The sequence below is a fragment of the Salmo salar genome, chromosome ssa04 (assembly GCF_905237065.1).
Source record: "Salmo salar chromosome ssa04, Ssal_v3.1, whole genome shotgun sequence".
Lineage (NCBI taxonomy): Eukaryota > Metazoa > Chordata > Actinopteri > Salmoniformes > Salmonidae > Salmo > Salmo salar.
In genome coordinates, this window is record NC_059445.1 from 67,398,996 (window position 1) to 67,418,959 (window position 19,964).

Consider the following 19,964-nt stretch of genomic DNA (forward strand, 5'->3'; position numbering starts at 1 on the left):
AACATTTGCAGATTCAAACAAAATGCAAATATCAGCCAAATTATGCTGCTTTTAATTGATTAAGTTAAAAAAAAAAATACGACTTTGTAAATCGGCCCTAAAGCTACTTATGAATTAGGCTACCTGATAGCCAACTCGCGGATAGGATAAATAAAGCACATTTTGACCTGAAACATGAAAAGTTCACATGGAACACGTTTGACTACTTTCTAACCGGAGTGGAGCAAACACACACTTTTACCAACAAAATAGCCGTACCCAAGGTGGTGAAGTTAATCGTGCAGCTTGTCAGGTGCAGGTGAATAAAATATGTACAAATAAAATGGAGGTACGCTTTTGTTCACCCCAGAAATGGACCAAACCACTTTAAATTTACTGTCTTCATACTTTCTTACACCAACTTTCATATACCAAAATGACAGGTGTGAACTTGCATTGAGTTATGAAATAATGTAACTAAATATACTAGCTCTAAGTCAATACAGGATTTCATTAATTTAGGACTAATAATGATTTTCCTTAACCATGTTTTTTTATACGTTGACCCATTCCAGGTGGGTGCATGAAATTCTAGGCCTAGTCATTAAAATGATCTGCTTCAATGTGCTGTATGACACCATAAAATTACTAAATACTTACTTCATGAACAAAATGAGACCTTGTCAGTGAATTTGTTGTTTTAGCTCTTTTCAGTCCTGTCAGGTCTTGACAAAATTACAGAGACATAAATGCAAGCTTCTTGACAATAATGCAAAAAACGTATTTAGTTCATTTATTGTGTACATATATGGACAATATTACATGTTAGGCAACATCCCAATTTTTTTTTTTTATCATGATGTTGTAAGTGTAGATACTTCATGGTAGAACTGTCATTATTGGCGCAGGTAACCCAGGTGGCACAGCATCTCAGTGCAAGAGGCGTCACCCCAGTCCCTGGTTCGAATCCAGGCTGTATCACATCCGGCCGTGATTGGGAGTCCCATAGGGCGGCACACAATTAGCCCAGTGTCCTCCAAGTTTGGCCGTCATTGTAAATAAGAATTTGTTCTTAACTGACTTGCCTAGTTAAATAGAGGTTCAAATATAAATAACTTTTTTTTTTTTTTTTTTTAAACAGCTGGCTCTCACTTTAATGGGGCACTCTGCTCCTCATTGGTCACAGCATCCCTCTCTTCAGTGTTCCGTTCTGGGATTGGCTGAACTTCCGAGCCAGGGGTCAGCTTTGACCCCCTGTCGGCCAGTCGCTGAAGGACCAAGTCAGCAGTGCTGGTCAGACTGTGCTGGAGAGAGGACGAGAGGGGAACAGATGGAAAGAAGAGAAAGAGAGAAAGTGGGAGAGAGAAAGAGATTATACAGTCAGTGGCGACTTGTCATTCAGGGCAGGTGGGGCAGAACCCCACCTGTTTTGAGCCCCACCTGTTTATAATTTTTTTAGCATGTTACTTTGGCATTAATAGGTGTCACATATCAGTTTGCAAACAATGTAAAACCATTTTTTAAATAATAATTGAATTTAAAGTCGCATTAAACTGATTTCTTGAGTAAGGCAGCTCCAAAATGCACGTGTTTTAACCTTGCTCAGTGCTTTCTGTGGTAGTGGGGCAACCAGTGGAAAATACGGAGCGTAGGGGTTGGTAATGTTCTCTAATTGCGCCGTGATTGGCTCGGTGTTCTGTCACTCATGGGGACACTACGTCACCGCAAAGTCTACGGGTAGAGCTAAAAAAATTCAAGCCACTTAGGTACTGCCATAGAGTTACATTAGAAGTTCCCATCCAAGGCGGCTCAAGGTCATTGGCCACAGATAAAATGACATCAAATCACGTTATATCTACAGTAGCTTTGATTGGACTGATCATGTCAACAACATACTTTCAAAATCTTAGCTAGCAGTCATCATCATGAATCAAGTTGACAACCTACTGGCAAATCCTTTTCAATCCTTGTCATATGAAGAGAAATAATGACGAGAAATTATAGATAAAACGTATCGGTGCTCACGCCATAAACATTACACAACAAGTTGGAAATCGCAATTTCAACAATGAGTGGTTTGGAAGGAATCAGTTGCTAACTGCAAGCATTGCAAAGCAATCACTAGCCTGTATTCTGTGGAGTGGGTGTGTGGTCCAAGTCTGGGTTTAAGGGCCTCTTTTCCGAACTTAAAAGGATAAACATTCAACATTGGCCATGATTTCAATCCAGCATGACTTCTGCTGCGCTCAAAACAACTGGAAACTCGGAAATCTCAGACTTCAGTGAGTTCAAGACAACTGGGAACTCGGGGGAAAAAAACGAGCTCTGACTGAGAAAATACGCTTTCATTGTTTGCTTATATGCCCACTTTATTTATTCTACAGTTCTGACTTGGTGTACAGGGAGAATACTGTAAGAACGGCCCATGTTCTGAATTCTGTCGCTGTATATTTAAAAAAAGTGCAGAACAAATAGTTATATTGACTATGTCTATCCTAGCTCGCTCATTAATGTTGATCGAAATTACGGATTGCCTCTTATCCGCTCGTCATCCACTTATGCCATAGTTTGTACATCTCAATTGTCAGTAGAAACCACATGTGTTTAAGCAAGTCAGCCATATCAGATATGTTTTTTAAAAAGGCAGTAAATAAGACTAGTACATTAGAGTACATTAGAGTGTCTAGTTTGAGAAACAGACGCCGCACAAGTCCTCAACTGGCAACTTCATTAAATAGTACCCGCAAAACACCAGTCTCAACGTCAACAGTGAAGAGGCGACTCCGGGATGCTGGCCTTCTAGGCAGAGTTGCAAAGAAATAGCCATATGTCAGACTGGCCAATATAAATAAAAGATTAAGATGGGCAAAAGAACACAGACACTGGACGGAGGAACTCTGCCTAGAAGGCCAGCATCCCAGAGTTGCCTCTTCACTGTTGACGTTGAGACTGGTGTTTTGCGGGTACTATTTAATGAAGCTGCCAGTTGATGTCTTGTGCGGCGTCTGTTTCTCAAACTAGACACTCTAATGTACTTGTCCCTTGCTCAGTTTTGCACTGGGGCCTCCCACTCTTTCTATTCTGGTTAGAGCCAGTTTGAGCTGTTCTGTGAAGGGAGTAGTACACAGCGATGTACGACATCTTCAGTTTCTTGGCAATTTCTCGCATAGAATAACATTAATTTCTGAAAACAAGAATAGACCGATGAGTTTCAGAGGAAAGTTCTTTGTTTCTGGCCATTTTGAGCCTGTAATCGAACCCACAAATTCTGATGCTCCAGATACTCAATTAGTCTAAAGAATGTTTTATTGCTTCTTTAAATCAGGACAAGAGTTTTCAACTGTGCTAACATAATTGCAAAGGGGTTTTCTAATGATCAATTAGCCTTTTAAAATTATAAACTTGGATTAGATACAACGTGCCATTGGAACACAGGAGTGATGGTTGCTGATAATGGGCCTCTGTACGCCTATGTAGATATTCCATTAAAAATCTGCCGTTTCCAGCTACAATAGTCATTTACAACATTAACAATGTCTACACTGGATTTCTGATCAATTTTAGGTTTTTAATGGACAAAAAAAAACATGCTTTTCTTTCAAAAACAAGGACATTTCTAAGTGACCCCAAACTTTTGAACGGTAGTGTAAAATGTAAACGTAAAATGTATTATAGGGACTACACTCCATGCTATGGCCCTCCATGATAATGCACCTGTAGTATGTGTAGCCCCTTGAGTGTTAGAATCGCCAGCTCTCTCAGCCCATCTCCAGTCAAATCCAAGTAAATGATGGACAGCAAGGGGCTCTTGAAGCTCCGCCTCCACAGCAGTTGGAACTGTTCCTCCGTCCCTCTCATTGGTTGCTGGAACTTGTAGCAAAGCAGCTCCTGAGGTATAGGAGCAGAAGCATAGGAAACCCTCAGCACATCAGCTAACCGGTGCCCCCGCACATTGACTGTAATTGTACTGCTGCTCTTTAACTAATTGTTACTTTTATTTCATATTCTTATTCGCATTTTTTAAACTGCATTGTTGGTTAGGGGCTTGTAAGTAAGCATTTCACTAAGTTCTACACCTGTTGTATTCGGCGCATGTGACTAATAACATTTGAATCATGATTTGGATGAGAAGTTTTAAAAACACACTGACTAACATCCAAGAGTGAAGCGAAAACAAAAATATAAAAATTGACAAAAGGAGTAAATCAATGGAGTAATCAGTCATTCGTTTTCGGTTATGAACAGGTTAGATTTTTGTACTAATCTCATCAAGGGGTATGTACAGTGCAAACGGAAAGTATTCAGACCCCTTGATTTCTTCCACATTTTGTTACATTACATCCTTATTCTATAATATATATTTTTTTTATGTCCTCATTCATCTACACACAAAACCCCATAATTGTGGCGCAGTGCCTTAGCTCACTGCGCCACACGGGAGCAAAATGACAAAGCAAAAACAGGTTTAGAATTTTTGCATATTTATAAAAAATAATTTTAAAATGAAATATCCCATTTACCTAAGTATTTAGACCCTTTACTTAGTAATTTGTTGAAGCACCTTTGGCAGCCATTACAGCCTCGAGTCTTCTTGGGTATGATGCTATAAGCTTGGCACACCTGTATTTGGGGAGTTTCTCCCATTCTTCTCTGTAGATCCTCTCAAGCTCTGTCAAGTTGGATGGAGAGCGTCGCTGCACAGCTATTTTCGGGTCTCTCCAGAGATGTTAGATCGGGTTCAAGTCTTGGCTCTGGCTGGGCCACTCAAGAACATTGAGACTTGTCCCAAAGCCACTACTGCATTGTCTTGGCTGTGTGCTTAGAGTCGTTGTCCTGTTGGAAGGTAAACCTTCGCCACAGTCTGAGGTCCTGAGCGCTCTGGAACAGGTTTTCATCAAGGATCCCTCTGTACTTTGCTCCGTTCATCTTTGCCACTACCATAAAGGCCTGATTGGTGGAGTGCTGCAGAGATGGTTGTCCTTCTGGAAGGTTCTCCCATCTCCACAGAGGAACTCTGTCAGAGTGACCATCGGGTTCTTGGTCACCTCCCTGACCAAGGCCCTTCTCCCCTGATTGCACAGTTTGGCAGTGCGGCCAGCTCTAGGGAGAGTCTTGGTGGTTCCAAACTTCTTCCATTTAAGAATGATGGAGGCCACTGTGTTCTTGGGGACCTTCGATGCTGGAGAAATGTTCTGATACCCATCCCCAGATCTGTGCCTTGACATAATCCTGTCTCAGGGCTCTACAGACAATTTCTATGACATCATGGCTTGGTTTTTGCTCTGACATGCACTGTCAACTGTGAGACCTTATATAGACGTGTGTGCCTTTCCAAATCATGTCCAATTAATTGAATTTACCACAGGTGGACACCAATCAAGTTGTAGAAACATCACGGATGATCACGGAAACAAGATGCACCTGAACTCAATTTTGAGTCTAATAGCAAAGGGTCTGAATACTTATGTAAATAAATTATTTTATTTTTTATTTTTAATAAATGTGCAAAAAAGATCTAAAAACCTGTTTTCGGTTAGTCATTATGGGGTATTCTGTGTACAATTGTTTTTTTTTAAACACATTTTAGAATAAGGTTGTAACATAACAAAATGTGGAAAAAGGGAAGGGGTCTGAATACTTTCCAAATGCACTGTATTTTATTAGTTTAAATACGTTTTTTTGTTGTTGCTCATAGCCCTTCTGCCCCACAAACTTACCTGTCCATAGGTCCCCAGTAACAGCTCCTTCTGTCCATCAAAGTCCAGGTCTGTGACCAGCGCACAGAGCACTGCGTCACACTGGTCACTCTCCGAGAGGCACGCATGGCAACTCACACCATACTCCTGGACATCCCTGAGAGCACAATGTACTGACCATTCTGACCATAGAAACCTAACTGACCACACATTGACCGAAGACTAGAAAGAGCACGGACCACACAGGGAACACAAAACACTGACCAGGACAAAACAGAATATCCTTACTGATCACGATAGGTATCAACAAGCTTTTTTCAACAAATGACTGGCATTCTACCACTGCAATAAGATTTCTGAGGTAATGTTATATTAGTAAGCACCTCTCGCAAATGGCTTGCATTCTTTATTCATGTATTCTTAGTCTCTAATAGGCCTGTGATACTGACCTGTACACGACGGCCATCTCTATACTGCTGGTCACCAGGAGGTTGTAACCAACGATCTCAATGTCTGAGAAAAGTGTGGAGACAAAAATGTTGTTTTTTATGGCTGTGGCGGTCATGAAATGTTGTCAGAGGGTAAATCTATTACAAATGGAGCGAACGTTTAGCATCTACGGGCTTCCATGCAAACAAGCTGCTGATGCATGCCTTTGGAACAGCTACATTTTAAAAAGTTGAACAAAATCTAATAATATAGCCTACACGATCACAATAAAATCCATTGTTGATTTACTTGTGTTAGGCCTATAAAACGGGGAATGTTCTAGAAATCAAAACATAAGGGCTGCATGATGTGACTCTATATTGATGATTTGGAAAAAGTTGCAAAAAAGGTACGTGCTCTGATCCTTGCACTTGACGCGGAGAGAGAAATTGCTGCTCTGCAGAGAGCATTGCTGCTCTGCTTGTGTGGCAAGCAAGTTGGGGGATATCTAATCAATGGAAGCTGAAATTAAAATGACAGAATTAAAAGTGAAATGAGAAAGAAAGGCTACAATGACCAAAAGCCAACAGGTAGGCTGCTATTTAGGGTATAATCTGAATGTATTTGTTGTTATGTGTAGGGTAACTGTAGGACGGTGTAACATCTGCATAGAATTTGCAATATACCAATAGCTCCACCTAGTCCACTGGTAGGCTAGGGAATGGTTCTGACCAAATGCTCTCTCCTCCGATCTAATCATTTTGTCACACGGAACATAAACACAGATCTACAAATCTCATTGCATCCAAAATAACTGCTTGTGATTATATGTAGATCAGTCAGTCTGCTCAGTCAGTCGGTGATCAGCGACTGAGCAGAATGATGCTCTTGAACACATCCAGAGTTTTGGAAGGAAAGTACAGCCGCAAATCATAGGTTATGTCAGAAATGGCACCCTATTCCCTGTATAGTGTACTACTTTTGACCAAAGCCCTATGGGCACTGGAGAAAATTAGAACACTACATAGGGAATGTACTGCCATTTGGGCACAACAATATCCAGAGGTCATATCGGTGCTGCTCATCCATACCGTCCCCTCCCTTCTCTCCTGCCCTTTCAGGGTCCGCCGGCTCTGCCCGGGAATGCAGAGGGAAGAGCAGCACGGTGGAGATGGGACTGTCCTGCTGAACCCGCCAACTCTGCACAATCTCTAATCCACGCGGACGCATGTGAAAACACAGAAAGGAAAGTACATCAGCAAATCATAGGTTGTGTCGCAAATTGCACCCTATTCCCCATACAAACCCTATTCCCTATGTACCCTATTTCCTATATATAGTGCACTACTTTTAACCAAAGCCCTACGGGCTGTGGTCGAATGTAGCGCACTAAATATGGAATTGAGTGCCATTTGGGACGCAATCCTATTGTGATTTAGTGTATGTTGTGTATAGGCCGTCCTCACCAGGTCCAGTCTGGTCCACCAGAGCCAGCCCAACGCAGCCGTTCTGACAGCCAAAGGCTGAGAGACGACGACCACCGGGGATACTCAGCACATCCAGCCACAACACACTGCAAAGAGAGGGAACAGTGATTACACACACACACGCACAACTGGGAGAGAACAGCAGACAGAGGATACACAAACTAACTTGCTGGGCAGCTCTTGTAGCTCAGGGAAGAGTCTCTCAACTGGCTGCTCTTCAAATTGGTGAAGGGAGGCGTTCTATTGCAGAGAAGATACGTTTACTAGACTCCCACACCAAACATTACAAATCTCACTGCACACACACAGGTACATAGGCATACCTCCTTGTAAAGATGAATCCTCTGGTCATGACCACTGAGCAGAAACACTGTCTCACTGCATCCATCTTCGCACTGCACTCTGGAACAGTGACATACTGTTGTTATTCATGTCATTAACAATGTAAGGAAGTGATAAACACTATCGTCATGCCAGGCTTTTTTACACATTCAATTTTAAAATCTCGACTCATACATTGGGTCGTTCATGCACACACATTTTATACTGACTCCACACACACGCACCACATACAATCATCATATCCGCTGCTGCTAGTCTGTTTATCATATATCCTGATGCCTAATCACCTTACTCCTATACATGTCTACCTCTATCACTCCAGTATCCCTGCACATTGTATGGTACTGGAACTGACCCTGTATATAGCTTACTTACTGCTCGTGTTCTTCTTATTTCTGTCTTAGTTTTGTTCTACTTTGTTATTTTTAGTACTGCATTGATATTGATTACTACATTGTTGGGGTTAGAGCTGGCAAGAAAGACATTTCACTGTACTTGTGCACATGACATTAAAACTTGAAAACTTGAAAGTGCATTGTGCACCTAAAATGTGTGGTAGGCCTTGAAAGGAGTCAAAGAAGTATAAACTATGTCTAAAGTTGTGTAGGCCAGTTAGATAGGGGCCCACTGTAGTGTGTACAGTACTTACTCTGTGTGGTAAAGCTGGAAGGGGGTGAACTGCAGCTCCAGGTTCAGACAGCTCTCTAAGAAGAGGATAAAGAAACAAGCTGTAATCAGGGTCATGTTCACTAGGCACGAAACAGAAGAAACTGGTTCATAACAGGGTGAAATATTTTGTTTTCCATCGTACAACATTTTGAAACACTTTAATATGTGGTCCTAATGAACACAACCCTGTAAAACCATGTGACTACAAGAAGGGAATGTGTGTTCTATGTGACTCTACTGCAGCAGGTGATGCGATGACTCACGTGCAATGGACTCCAGGTTGAATTCTGAGCCAGGCTCGTAGTCACAGTAGATGTTGAGGAATGGAGTGGCTTTGTCACCAGAGTCCTGGGGGGGAGGAGTGAAGACAAGTGTTATGGATACAGTGATGTGTGAACACACTTTCATCTACCAAAGAGAGAGAGAGAGAAAAGTGATCCTAGTCGTATCATTCAGTAGACACGTAACGTAAGAAAACATCCCAAAACAGAGAGGTACTATCTGAACTTGCCCATGTGAAACACTCATTTTCAATTTTGCTACTGTGTGGGCTAATGCACACGTCCAGGGTCTGGCTGGGCCACTTAAGGACATTCAGAGACTTGTCCCAAAGCCACTACTGCATTGTCTTGGCTGTGTGCTTAGGGTCAGTGTCCTGTTGGAAGGTGAACTTTCAGCCCAGTCTGAGGTCCTGAGCTCTCTGGAACAGGTTTTCATCAAGGATCTCTCTGTCCTTTGTTCCGTTCATCTTTGCCTCAATCCTGACTAGTCTCCCAGTCCCTGCCACTGAAAAACATCCCCATAGCATGATGCTGCCACCACCATGCTTCACCGTAGGGATGGTGCCAGGTTTCCTCCAGACATGGCGTTTGGCATTCAGGCCAAATAGTTCAATCTTGGTTTCATCAGAACAGAGAGTCTTGTTTCTAATGGTCAGAGTCCTTTAGGTGCCTTTTGGCAAACTCCAAGCGGGCTGTCGTGCGCCTTTTACTGAAGAGTGGCTTCCGTCTGGCCACTCTACCATAAAGGCCTGATTGGTGGAATGCTGCAGAGATGGTTGTCCTTCTGGAAAGTTCTCCATCTCCACAGAAGAACTCTGTCAGTGTGATCATCGGGTTCTTGGCCACCTCCCTGACCAAGGCCCTTCTTCCCCGATTGCTCAGTTTGGCTGGGCGGCCAGCTCTAGGAAGAGTCTTGGTGGTTCCAAACTTCTTCCATTTAAGAATGATGGGGGCCACTGTGTTCTTGGGGACCTTCAATGCTGCAGAAATTTGTTGGTACACTTCCCCAGATCTGTGCCTCGACACAATCCTGTCTCGGAGCTCTACGGACAATTCCTTCGACCTCATGGCTTGGTTTTTGCTCTGACATGCACGGTCAACTGTGAGACCTTATATAGACAGTTGTGTCTTTCCAAATCATGTCCAATCAATAGAATTGATCAGAGCTGGATTCCAATGAAGTTGTAGAAACAGCTCAACAATGATCAAAGGAAACAGGATGCACCTGAACTAAATTTCAAGTCTTATAGCAAAGGGTCTGAATACTTATGGAAATAAGGTATTTCTGTTTTTATTTGTAATACATTTGCAGAAATGTCTAAAAACCTGTTTTCACTTTGTCATTATGGGGTATTGTGTGTAGATTGGATTAAATATGTTGTTGTTTTTTCATCAACTTAACAACATTTGGAAAAAGTCAAGGGGTCTGAATACTTTCCGGAGGCACTGTATGAGTACAGATGTGTTCACTAGGAGAAGGGTAGGGGTTATAAGCATACCTTGATGAACGTTATTCCCACGACCAGCCCCCTGTTCGGTGAAGACTTGTTGAAAGCGTCAATTGATACAATCTCTGCATCAACTGAAGAGACAGAAAACGACAGACACACATTAGTAAGTTCAGTAGCAACACATTTTGTATACACATACACAACACATGAATGGATGGATGCAATGCATGCAGCTATAGCAAGAATGCAACAGTAGCAGGATAAATTCAGTAGATAGTTATCTTATCCTCACCTGGGATGTAGGTGAACTGTACCTCTTTAGCAACAGGTCTGATTTTCTGTTGGAGGTCTTGGTACCTGAAACAGACCACTTTGCCTTTCAGAGTAGCGGCGAGTAACTCTTGTTCTCCAGCCTGACAGAGTCCGTACATGTTACTCTGGGACAGAAAGCGGCTGAAACTGTCCTCCACGAAGGGACACGCTTCTTTCCCCTCTCGCATCCTCGTGACGTGGTAAATACAATTAATTTAATCCGAATTTGCCTAAACTTGTGCAAAACACCAGCCTATGCCAAGAATCCAAAATCCTCCATCACCATTCGAGCAGCCCAAAAACACAACATCCGGGTGTGGGAGGAACTACGAGTAAAATGATCCAATAGGAAAAAAATGTCACGATTTCTAGCAAATCAGCGTGGATGTCTTTCAACCAATCACTTCACTTCGCAGTTCAGTCGCTGCAGTGCAGTACGTAAACGTCAACCACTAAGTGTCAGCAACAACTCTATATACAAATCCTTAATAAATAGGAACATCCACAAGCAAAACAACGGCATGCATCCTAGTCTCTCGGCTTGGACTATAAAAGTAATCTGTTTGTGTGTTCAGTTTATATATTGACTTATTGTATTTAGTGTCCTCAAATACTTTTCACTTGTGTGGACACTTACTGGTGTTGTCTGTGCCCAATAATGTTTCTACCATGTTTTGTGCTGCTATCATGTTGTGCTGCTGCCATGTTGTGTTGCTACCATGCTATGTTGTTGTCTTAGCTCTCTTTATGTAGTGTCGTGGTGTCTATCTTGTCGTGATGTGTGTTTTGTCCTATATATATATATTTAATCCCCCGTCCCCGCAGGAGGCCTTTTGCTAGGTCATCATTGTTGCGGGTCCTCTTCTGAGCAGGCGTTTTTATTTAGTGTTTTTTTTGTTTTGTTTTGTTTATCTCACTGGCTTTGTTAAACAGAGCATACCTCACAGGTCACATCTAATCTACACATTGTTTGGTTATTCAGTAGTATCTCATGCATTCACTTTGGATGCAGTGGTTAAAACTTGAGACAAATTTGAAACAATATTTCATGATCAATAGTATTGAAAGCTCTTGTATCTTGTATCTACTACAAAATATATCTTATATCTACTACAAAACCCTCTGTGTGTATATGTCTCTTTAGGAGAGATTGGGATAAAGCAGGAAACAGATGTTGGACATTGCACAATTCCTGCTGAGAAAATTTGTAATGTGTGTCATTGGGCCTTGTAGGTATATTGTACGTACAGACAGTGATATCACCTGTGGTAGTATATTCTCCCAGTTCAGGAAAAGCTTGTGCCAAACTCCCAGTTCCCATAATACCACCTGGGTAATCTTCTGGCAGGATTACTGTCCACTGTAATCAGTCAACCACATTGTCACCTCAGACAGCAACCTCTGACTCATCACACACACACACGCATACGCACACACACACACACAATGTCACTTTTTATTAAAGGGTATTTTCATACATATCTGTTTCACCGTTGAAAAATTAAAACACTATGTATCTATTCCCCCATTTGAAGGTATCACAGGTATTTGGACAAATTCACTTATAGCGTGTTAAATTAGGTCATAAAGTTTAGTACGTGGTCCCATATTCCTAGTAAGCAACTTCTACATCAAGCTTGTGACTCTACAAACTTGTTGGATGCATTTGCAGTTTGTTTTGGTTACGTTTCAGATTATGTTGTGCCCAATATAAAATAATGGTCAATAATTTATTGTGTCATTTTGGAGTAACTTTTATTGTAAATAAGAGTCTAATATGTTTCTGAGCACGTCGACATTAATGTGGATACTACCGTGATTACATATCATGAATAAATCGTGAATAGTTGTAAGTGAGAAAGCAACAGAGGCATAAATATCATACCCCCAAAAAAATGCTAACCTCCCCTGTTATTGGCAATGGTGAAAGGTTAGCATGTCTTGGAGGTATGATATAAAATGCTAACCTCCCCTGTTATTGGCAATGGTGAGAGGTTAGCATGTCTTGGAGGTATGATATAAAATGCTAACCTCCCCTGTTATTGGCAATGGTGAGAGGTTAGCATGTCTTGGAGGTATGATATAAAATGCTAACCTCCCCTGTTATTGGCAATGGTGAGAGGTTAGCATGTCTTGGGGCATGATCTTTGTGCATCTGTAACTTTCTCACTCATCATTTATTCACGATTCATTGATGATTATCCCCAATCATGGTAGCATCCACATTAACGTAGAAGTGTTCAGAAACATATTCTATTCTTATTTACAATAAAAATGACTCCAAAATGACACATTGATTGAAAGACTGACACACATTAACATGCGTGGGGTAACTGTGGTTCAAATGTAGGGGGGTGTAGGGGCAATTCCACAGTAACAGAGTGACGCTGAGACTCACTTTTTCCCTTTAAAATGTTTATGCCAAGCAAATAACATTGATTTCAAACCACCTGCTCATCGAACATCTCATTCCATTCCAAAATCATTGACATTAATATGGAGTTGGTCCCCCTTTGCTGCTATAACAGCCTCCACTCTTCTGGGAAGGCTTTCCACTTAATGTTGGAGCATTGCAGCGGGGACTTGCTTCCATTCAGCCACAAGAGCATTAGTGGGGTTGGGCACTGATGTTGGGAAATTAGGCCTGGCTCGCAGTCGACGTTCCAATTCATCCCAATGGTGTTCAATGGGGTTGAGGTCAGGCCAATCAAGTTCTTCCACACCGATCTTGAGACAAACCATTTCTGTATGCACCTCGCTGTGTGCACAGGGGCATTGTCATGCTGAAACAGGAAAGGGCCTTCCCCAAACTGTTGCCACAAAGTTGGAAGCACAGAATTGTCTAGATTGCCATTGTATGCTGTAGTGTTAAGATTTCCCTTCACTGAAACTAAGGGGTCTAGGGTAACCGGTGTGAAACATGTCCCTGATTGAGTCTGTAATACCAACATGTTTCAAGCAGACCACCATAGTCCCTGTACCCAAGAACCTTAAGGTAACCTGCCTAAATGACTACAGACCCGTAGCACTCACGTCCGTAGCCATGAAGTGCTTTGAAAGGTTGGTAATGGCTCACATCAACACCATTATCCCAGCAACCCTAGACCCACTCCAATTTGCATACCGCCCAAACAGATCCACAGATGATGCAATCTCTATTGCACTCCACACTGCCCTTTCCCACCTGGACAAAAGGAACACCTATGTGAGAATGCTATTCATTGACTACAGCTCAGCGTTCAACACCATAGTACCCTCAAAGCTCATCACTAAGCGAAGGAACCTGGGACTAAACACCTCCCTCTGCAACTGGATCCTGGACTTCCTGACGGGCCGCCCCCAGGTGGTGAGGGTAGGTAGCAACACATCTGCCTCGCTGATCCTCAACACTGGAGCTCCCCAGGGGTGCGTGCTCAGTCCCCTCCTGTACTCCCTGTTCACCCACGACTGCATGGCCAGGCACGACTCCAACACCATCATTAAGTTTGCAGACGACACAACAGTGGTAGGCCTGATCACCGACAACGACGAAACAGCCTATAGGGAGGAGGTCAGAGGCCTGGCCGGGTGGTGCCAGAATAACAACCTATCCCTCAACGTAACCAAGATGATTGTGGACTACAGGAAAAGGAGCACCGAGCACGTCCCCATTCTCATCGACGGGGCTGTAGTGGAGCAGGTTGAGAGCTTCAAGTTCCTTGGTGTCCACATCAACAATAAACTAGAATGGTCCAAACACACCAAGACAGTCGTGAAGAGGGCACGACAAAGCCTATTCCCCCTCAGGAAACTAAAAAGATTTGGCATGGGTCCTGAGATCCTCAAAAGGTTCTACAGCTGCAACATCGAGAGCATCCTGACCGGTTGCATCACTGCCTGGTACAGCAATTGCTCGGCCTCCGACCGCAAGACACTTTAGAGGGTAGTGCGTACGGCCCAGTACATCACTGGGGCAAAGCTGCCTGCGATCCAGGACCTCTACACCAGGCGGTGTCAGAGGAAGGCCCTAAAAATTGTCAAAGACCCCAGCCACCCCAGTCCTAGACTGTTCTCTCTACTACCGCATGGCAAGCGGTACCGGAGTGCCAAGTCTACAACAAAAAGGCTTCTCAACAGTTTTTACCCCCAAGCCGTAAGACTCCTGAACAGGTAACCAAATGGTTACCCGGACTATTTGCATTGTGTGCCCCCCCCCCCCAACCCCTCTTTTACGCTGCTGCTATTCTGTTTATCATATATGCATAGTCACTTTAACTATACATTCATGTACATACTACCTCAATTGGCCCGACCAACCAGTGCTCCTGCACATTGGCTAACCGGGCTATCTGCATTGTGTCCCACCACCCGCCACCCACCAACCCCTCTTTTACGCTACTGCTACTCTGTTCATCATATATGCATAGTCACTTTAACCATACCTACATGTAAATACTACCTCAATAAGCCTGACTAACCGGTGTCTGTATATAGCCTTGCTACTGTTATTTTCAAATGTCTTTTTACTGATGTTTTATTTCTTTACTTACCTACACACACACACACACACACACACACACACACATACCTTTTTTTCGCACTATTGGTTAGAGCCTGTAAGCAAGCATTTCACTGTAAGGTCTACACCTGTTGTATTCGGCGCACGTGACAAATAAACTTTGATTTGATTTGAAATGGCTAGCTAGTTAGCGGGGTGCGCGCTAATAGCATTTCAATCGGTGACGTCACTCGCTCTGAGACCTTGAAGTAGTTTTTTTCCCTTGCTCTGCAATGGATGCAGCTTTTGTGGAGCGATAGGTAATGATGCTTTAAGGGTGTCAGTGGTTGATGTATGCAGAGGGTCCCTGGTTCGAGCCCAGGTAGGGGCGAGGAGAGGGATGGAAGCAAAACTGTTACACTGGCCCAAACCATGAAAAACAGCCCCAGACTATTATTCCTCCTCCACCAAAGTTTACAGTTGGCACTATGCATTCGGGCAGGTAGCGTTCTCCTGGTATCCGTCAAACCCAGGTTCATGCGTTGGACTGCCAGAGGGTGAAGTGTGATTCATCACTCCAAAGAACGTTTCCACTGCTCCAGAGTCCAATGGCAGCAAGCTTTACACCACGCCAGCCGACACTTGGCATTGCACATGGTGATCTCAGGCTTGTGTGCAGCTGCTTAGCCATGGAAACCCATTTCATGAAGCTCCTGACAAACAAGTATTGTGCTGACATTGCTTCTAGAAGAGTCTGTAGGGCTCCTGGGTTGTAGGGCTCCTGGGTTTCTAGAAGAGTCTGTAGGGCTCCTGGGTTGGTGCCAGCTGGTACAGTATATCTCCTGGGTGCAAGGGTAATGGGGGGTTGTTGTGCTGAGCTGCTGGTGGCTGAGCACCAGGTCTTCACGTAGGAGATTTGTGTGTGTGTGTGTGTGTGTGAGTGATTGGGGCTGACAGCAGTCTCTGTATTACTGGTTTAGCAAACCCGTTTTAGACAGTGTAATCTGGATTAACCACTGCAGTGTGTCAGTGGGGACATGGCCCGCACCCTCCTCCACCATCTCTACCCCTTCACCTTCTTCCCTCTCTCCATCCCTCCCTCCTCACCCCATCTCTTTCCTACCCCTCTTCCCTTTGTCGCCTTGTTCTTCCTCCCTCCAACTCTCCATCTCTCAGAGTTAGCCAGTTTTTTTCCTCCCCTCCTCTCTCGTTCTCTTTCTCGATCGCTTTACCTGATTCTCTTTCATCACTTTTGTCTACCTGTCCCCCTCCCTCTCTATCACCTCATTCCCTCTGTCCTCAATCTGTTTCCATCTCCCTCTCTCTATCACCTCATTCCCTCTGTCCTCAATCTGTTTCCATCTCCCTCTCTCTATCACCTCATTCTCTCTGTCCTCAATCTGTTTCTGTCTCCATCTCTCTCTAACTGCACCATCTTTTGTATTTAATGCAATTCTTCAACAATTTCATCCCAATGCTCTCCTGTAGTGTAGTTTGGCATGTGCGTGTGTGTGTGCGTGCGTGCGTGTGTGTGTGTGTGTGTGTGTGTGTGTGTGTGTGTGTGTGTGTGTGTGTGTGTGTGTGTGTGTGTGTGTGTGTGTGTGTGTGTGTGTGTGTGTGTGTGTGTGTGTGTATGGGGGGTGTGGCACATAGCAGCATGTGGCCGAGGATTACAGGGGTTCAGTCCTCAATTCCCTAATTGCTCTTGAAGCTGCAGAACTATCTGTTCCACAATCTAACATGGCTGCCTGTCTTTATCATCTGTATGGCTACAGTATAGACACTGAATATATGCTGAGTGTCAATAAATGATAAATGTCAAAGTTTAAAACGGAACTGGTTTACTATTTGATTTTAGCAAATCTTAATTTTGCAAAAACACATTTTTTCTTAACAAAATATCCTGCCTTAAAATGATTGTTTTGTCCAAATATTCTTCCACCATGATCTCCAAAAAGACAAATCCCACAACCACGTAGTTAATATTCTCTTGGCTTCAACTGTTGACAAACCCATTGGCACTGACACACACACACACACACACGCACGCACGCACGCACGCACACACGCACACACGCACACACATACTTTTCAGATAAAGCATATTATGATAGCTAAATCAAATGAGCTTTGTGGGTGTTTGTGAATCTGTGTGTGTGTGTGTGTGTGTGTGTGTGTGTGTGTGTGTGTGTGTGTGTGTGTGTGTGTGTGTGTGTGTGTGTGTGTGTGTCTGTGTGTAGGTGTTTGTTTTTACACTGGTTTATTACAGCTCACTGTAATCTTTTGATGATGGGTCAATGAATATGTGAAAGGATTGATTTTATGAATAGCAATTCATTGATTGATGCACCTGTTCAATAACTGATTGAAAACCTTGAGATGCAATTTACAATCAAAGTTGAAGCCACAATCCTGAGTTTCAGCCAGGCTATAAACCAAAAAATATACTTTGTATATTTGGGTGACAAGTTGTAATATGCTCATAAAGCATAAGTTATATTCTTCGAGAATGGGTATATAATTGATATTACAATTAAACAGAATAAAATATTGCAGATTGTGCCACAATCATCTTCCTTTTTAAATCAGGGACTCAGAACATTTTTATATTATTTATATTTACATTAAACCTTGTGTCACATGAAGGTACATGTTTGGTTGTGGCTTAATTTGTTTAATTGGTCAAATTATTGTAAAAATGTTCATTGTCAACAATATTCTAAATAAAAATGCAGTTTAGGGAGGCCCACAGAACTCTGTCACGACTTCTGCTGAAGTTGGTCCCTCTCCTTGTTCGGGCGGCGTTCTGCGGTCGAAGTTGCCGACCTTCTAGCCATCGCTGATCCTCTTTTCATTTTCCTTTGGTTTTGTCTTGTCTTGTATCACACCTGGTTCCAATCCCATTCATTACATGTTGTGTATTTAACCCTCTGTTCCCCCTCATTGTCCTTGTCGGTGATTGTTTGTTTGTAAGCTATGTGCAAGATATGTTCTGGTGTGCGACGGGTTTTGTACCCACTTGTATTATTTTGTATATTTTGGTTTTCGGAGTTTTGAGCACTTATTAAACTGCTCCGTTCTATACCAAGTTCGATCTCCTGCTCCTGACTTCCCTGCCACCAGCACCCACCCTTACAACAACAAAAATGTATATCTTCCTTGAAAACCTCGCAAATATATGTGTTTGTGACAGAACAAACTAAATGAATATGAAATAATTTAACAATTTTGGACCATAACAAAAAATCGAAATTCAAAAGAACTGATCAATAAAATCTTGGTTCTGAGTATAGTTTTTACATCAACATTGTAATTGGAGGCCAAAGTAATAGAAATATGTGTATCAACTTGAACTCATTTCTCATTGAGTTTCAAATTTTAATTAGAAATTGAAAGGTACAATTTTAGGATGAATTTCTGTCTTCTGAAACCGCTTTCGACATTTATCCAACATATTAGCCCGGCACATACATTTCTGAAATCTTCAAGATGTTTCCTAATCACACAAAAAAATGAATGTTTATATCACATTGGCAGGAGTCATGACACACCCATTTGTGTACACTGATTTAAAACCATATTTTCCGTTCGCATTTGGTAGACTGGGACAGCAGGTTAGACAAACTGGGCCATTATTATAGCCCTAATTGTACACCAATGATTGACAATTCAAGTCGATTTATGTGATTAGGAAACATCTGAGGATTTCAGAAATGTATCATGTGTTGGGCAAACATGTTGGAAAGATGTCTGACAAGGTTACAGAAGACAGAAATGCAAAAAGTGTCCCACTTTTTCTGAATTCACTCTAATAACAGTACAAATAACAGTAGTCAATGCTTGACTTTGACTGAAATAGGTTCTGGTACTCATTTTGGGTGCAGGTACTGTTTATATTTAAGTGCAGGAGCTCCACAATACTTTTGACCTATGAAGAGGAACAGGAGTTCAAGCAGTAGAACATTTGAGGTGCCGGTACTCAGTGCTGGTGAGTTCCTGCCAAAATCAAGCACTGACAGTACTACAAGAAAAAATGAACAGGTTATAGTACTACAAGAACCAGAGCCAGGGGTCCCAAATGTAAACTGGATCTCTTTCCTCCATTGGAAAAGCCTATAAGTCTGTCCCAATTTAGCTACTCCATGCTGTCCTACGTTAGCTAGCTATGGTTAGTAAAGCGGGGCAACTAAATAAATGACAGAATTACAAAATGTAAACATAATATTGGCAACTTGTTTTATGTATTTTGATGCACCAGTATAAGTATCCACATTTACATCACAATTTGGCACAGGGCATTATTTATGACAGTTTTATAACCTTAACATCATAATGGAAAAAAAAGCTATGTCACTGATGTTACTGTGTGCTTCAGGGGCGAGATTCCTGTTTTAAGCTTACTCTGCCCCTCTATCTCTCAGAGTTAGCCTGTTTTTTTCCTCCCCTCCTCTCTCTTATTCTCTTTCTCGATTGCTTTACCTGATTCTCTTTGATCACTTTTCGTCTACCTGTCCCCCTCCCTCTCTCTATCACCTCATTTCCTCTATTCTCAATCTGTTTCCATATATCTCTCTCTCTAACTGCACCATCTTTTGTATTGCATGCAATTCTTCAACAATTTCATCCCAATGCTCTCCCGTTGTGTAGTTTGGTGTGTGTGTGTGTGTGTGTGTGTGTGTGTGTGTGTGTGTGTGTGTGTGTATGGGGGGTGTGGCACATAGCAGCATGTGGCCGAGGATTACAGGGGTTCAGTCCTCAATTCCCTAATTGCTTTTGAAGCTGCAGAACTATCTGTTCCACAATCTAACATGGCTGCCTGTCTTTATCATCTGTATGGCTAC

General features: G+C 42.6%; 1 protein-coding gene across 2 annotated transcripts; it reads right to left on the bottom strand.

The window, feature by feature from the left end:
* Positions 1-751: 751 nt before the first annotated feature.
* On the bottom strand, positions 752-10,969 carry kptn (kaptin (actin binding protein)). Of its 2 annotated transcripts, none has more exons than XM_014197650.2 (12): positions 10,627-10,969; positions 10,383-10,465; positions 8,866-8,950; positions 8,583-8,637; positions 7,915-7,993; positions 7,758-7,831; positions 7,571-7,677; positions 7,196-7,315; positions 6,125-6,188; positions 5,697-5,832; positions 3,694-3,867; positions 752-1,278 (listed from the first exon to the last, which is right to left on the bottom strand). In XM_014197650.2, the coding sequence occupies exons 1-12, from the start codon at positions 10,832-10,834 to the stop codon at positions 1,261-1,263; spliced, it is 1,203 nt and encodes a 400-aa protein (XP_014053125.1). In that variant the 5' UTR covers positions 10,835-10,969; the 3' UTR covers positions 752-1,260. The 2 variants fall into 2 exon arrangements, with proteins under 2 accessions (XP_014053125.1, NP_001134335.1); NM_001140863.1 differs by having other exon boundaries at positions 1,115-1,283; positions 10,627-10,931.
* Positions 10,970-19,964: the final 8,995 nt, after the last annotated feature.

Bases quoted from the DNA above. Each gene is read 5' to 3' on its own strand.
- kptn (NM_001140863.1), bottom strand. From the start codon at position 10,834: ATGCGAGAGGGGAAAGAAGCGTGTCCCTTCGTGGAGGACAGTTTCAGC. The intron at 10,466-10,626 runs GTGAGGATAAGA...CTGTCTCTTCAG, and splicing joins ACAGTTCACCTACATCCCAG to TTGATGCAGAGATTGTATCA. The intron at 6,189-7,195 runs GTATGGATGAGC...CACTTTTCTCAG, and splicing joins AGGAGAGAAGGGAGGGGACG to ACATTGAGATCGTTGGTTAC.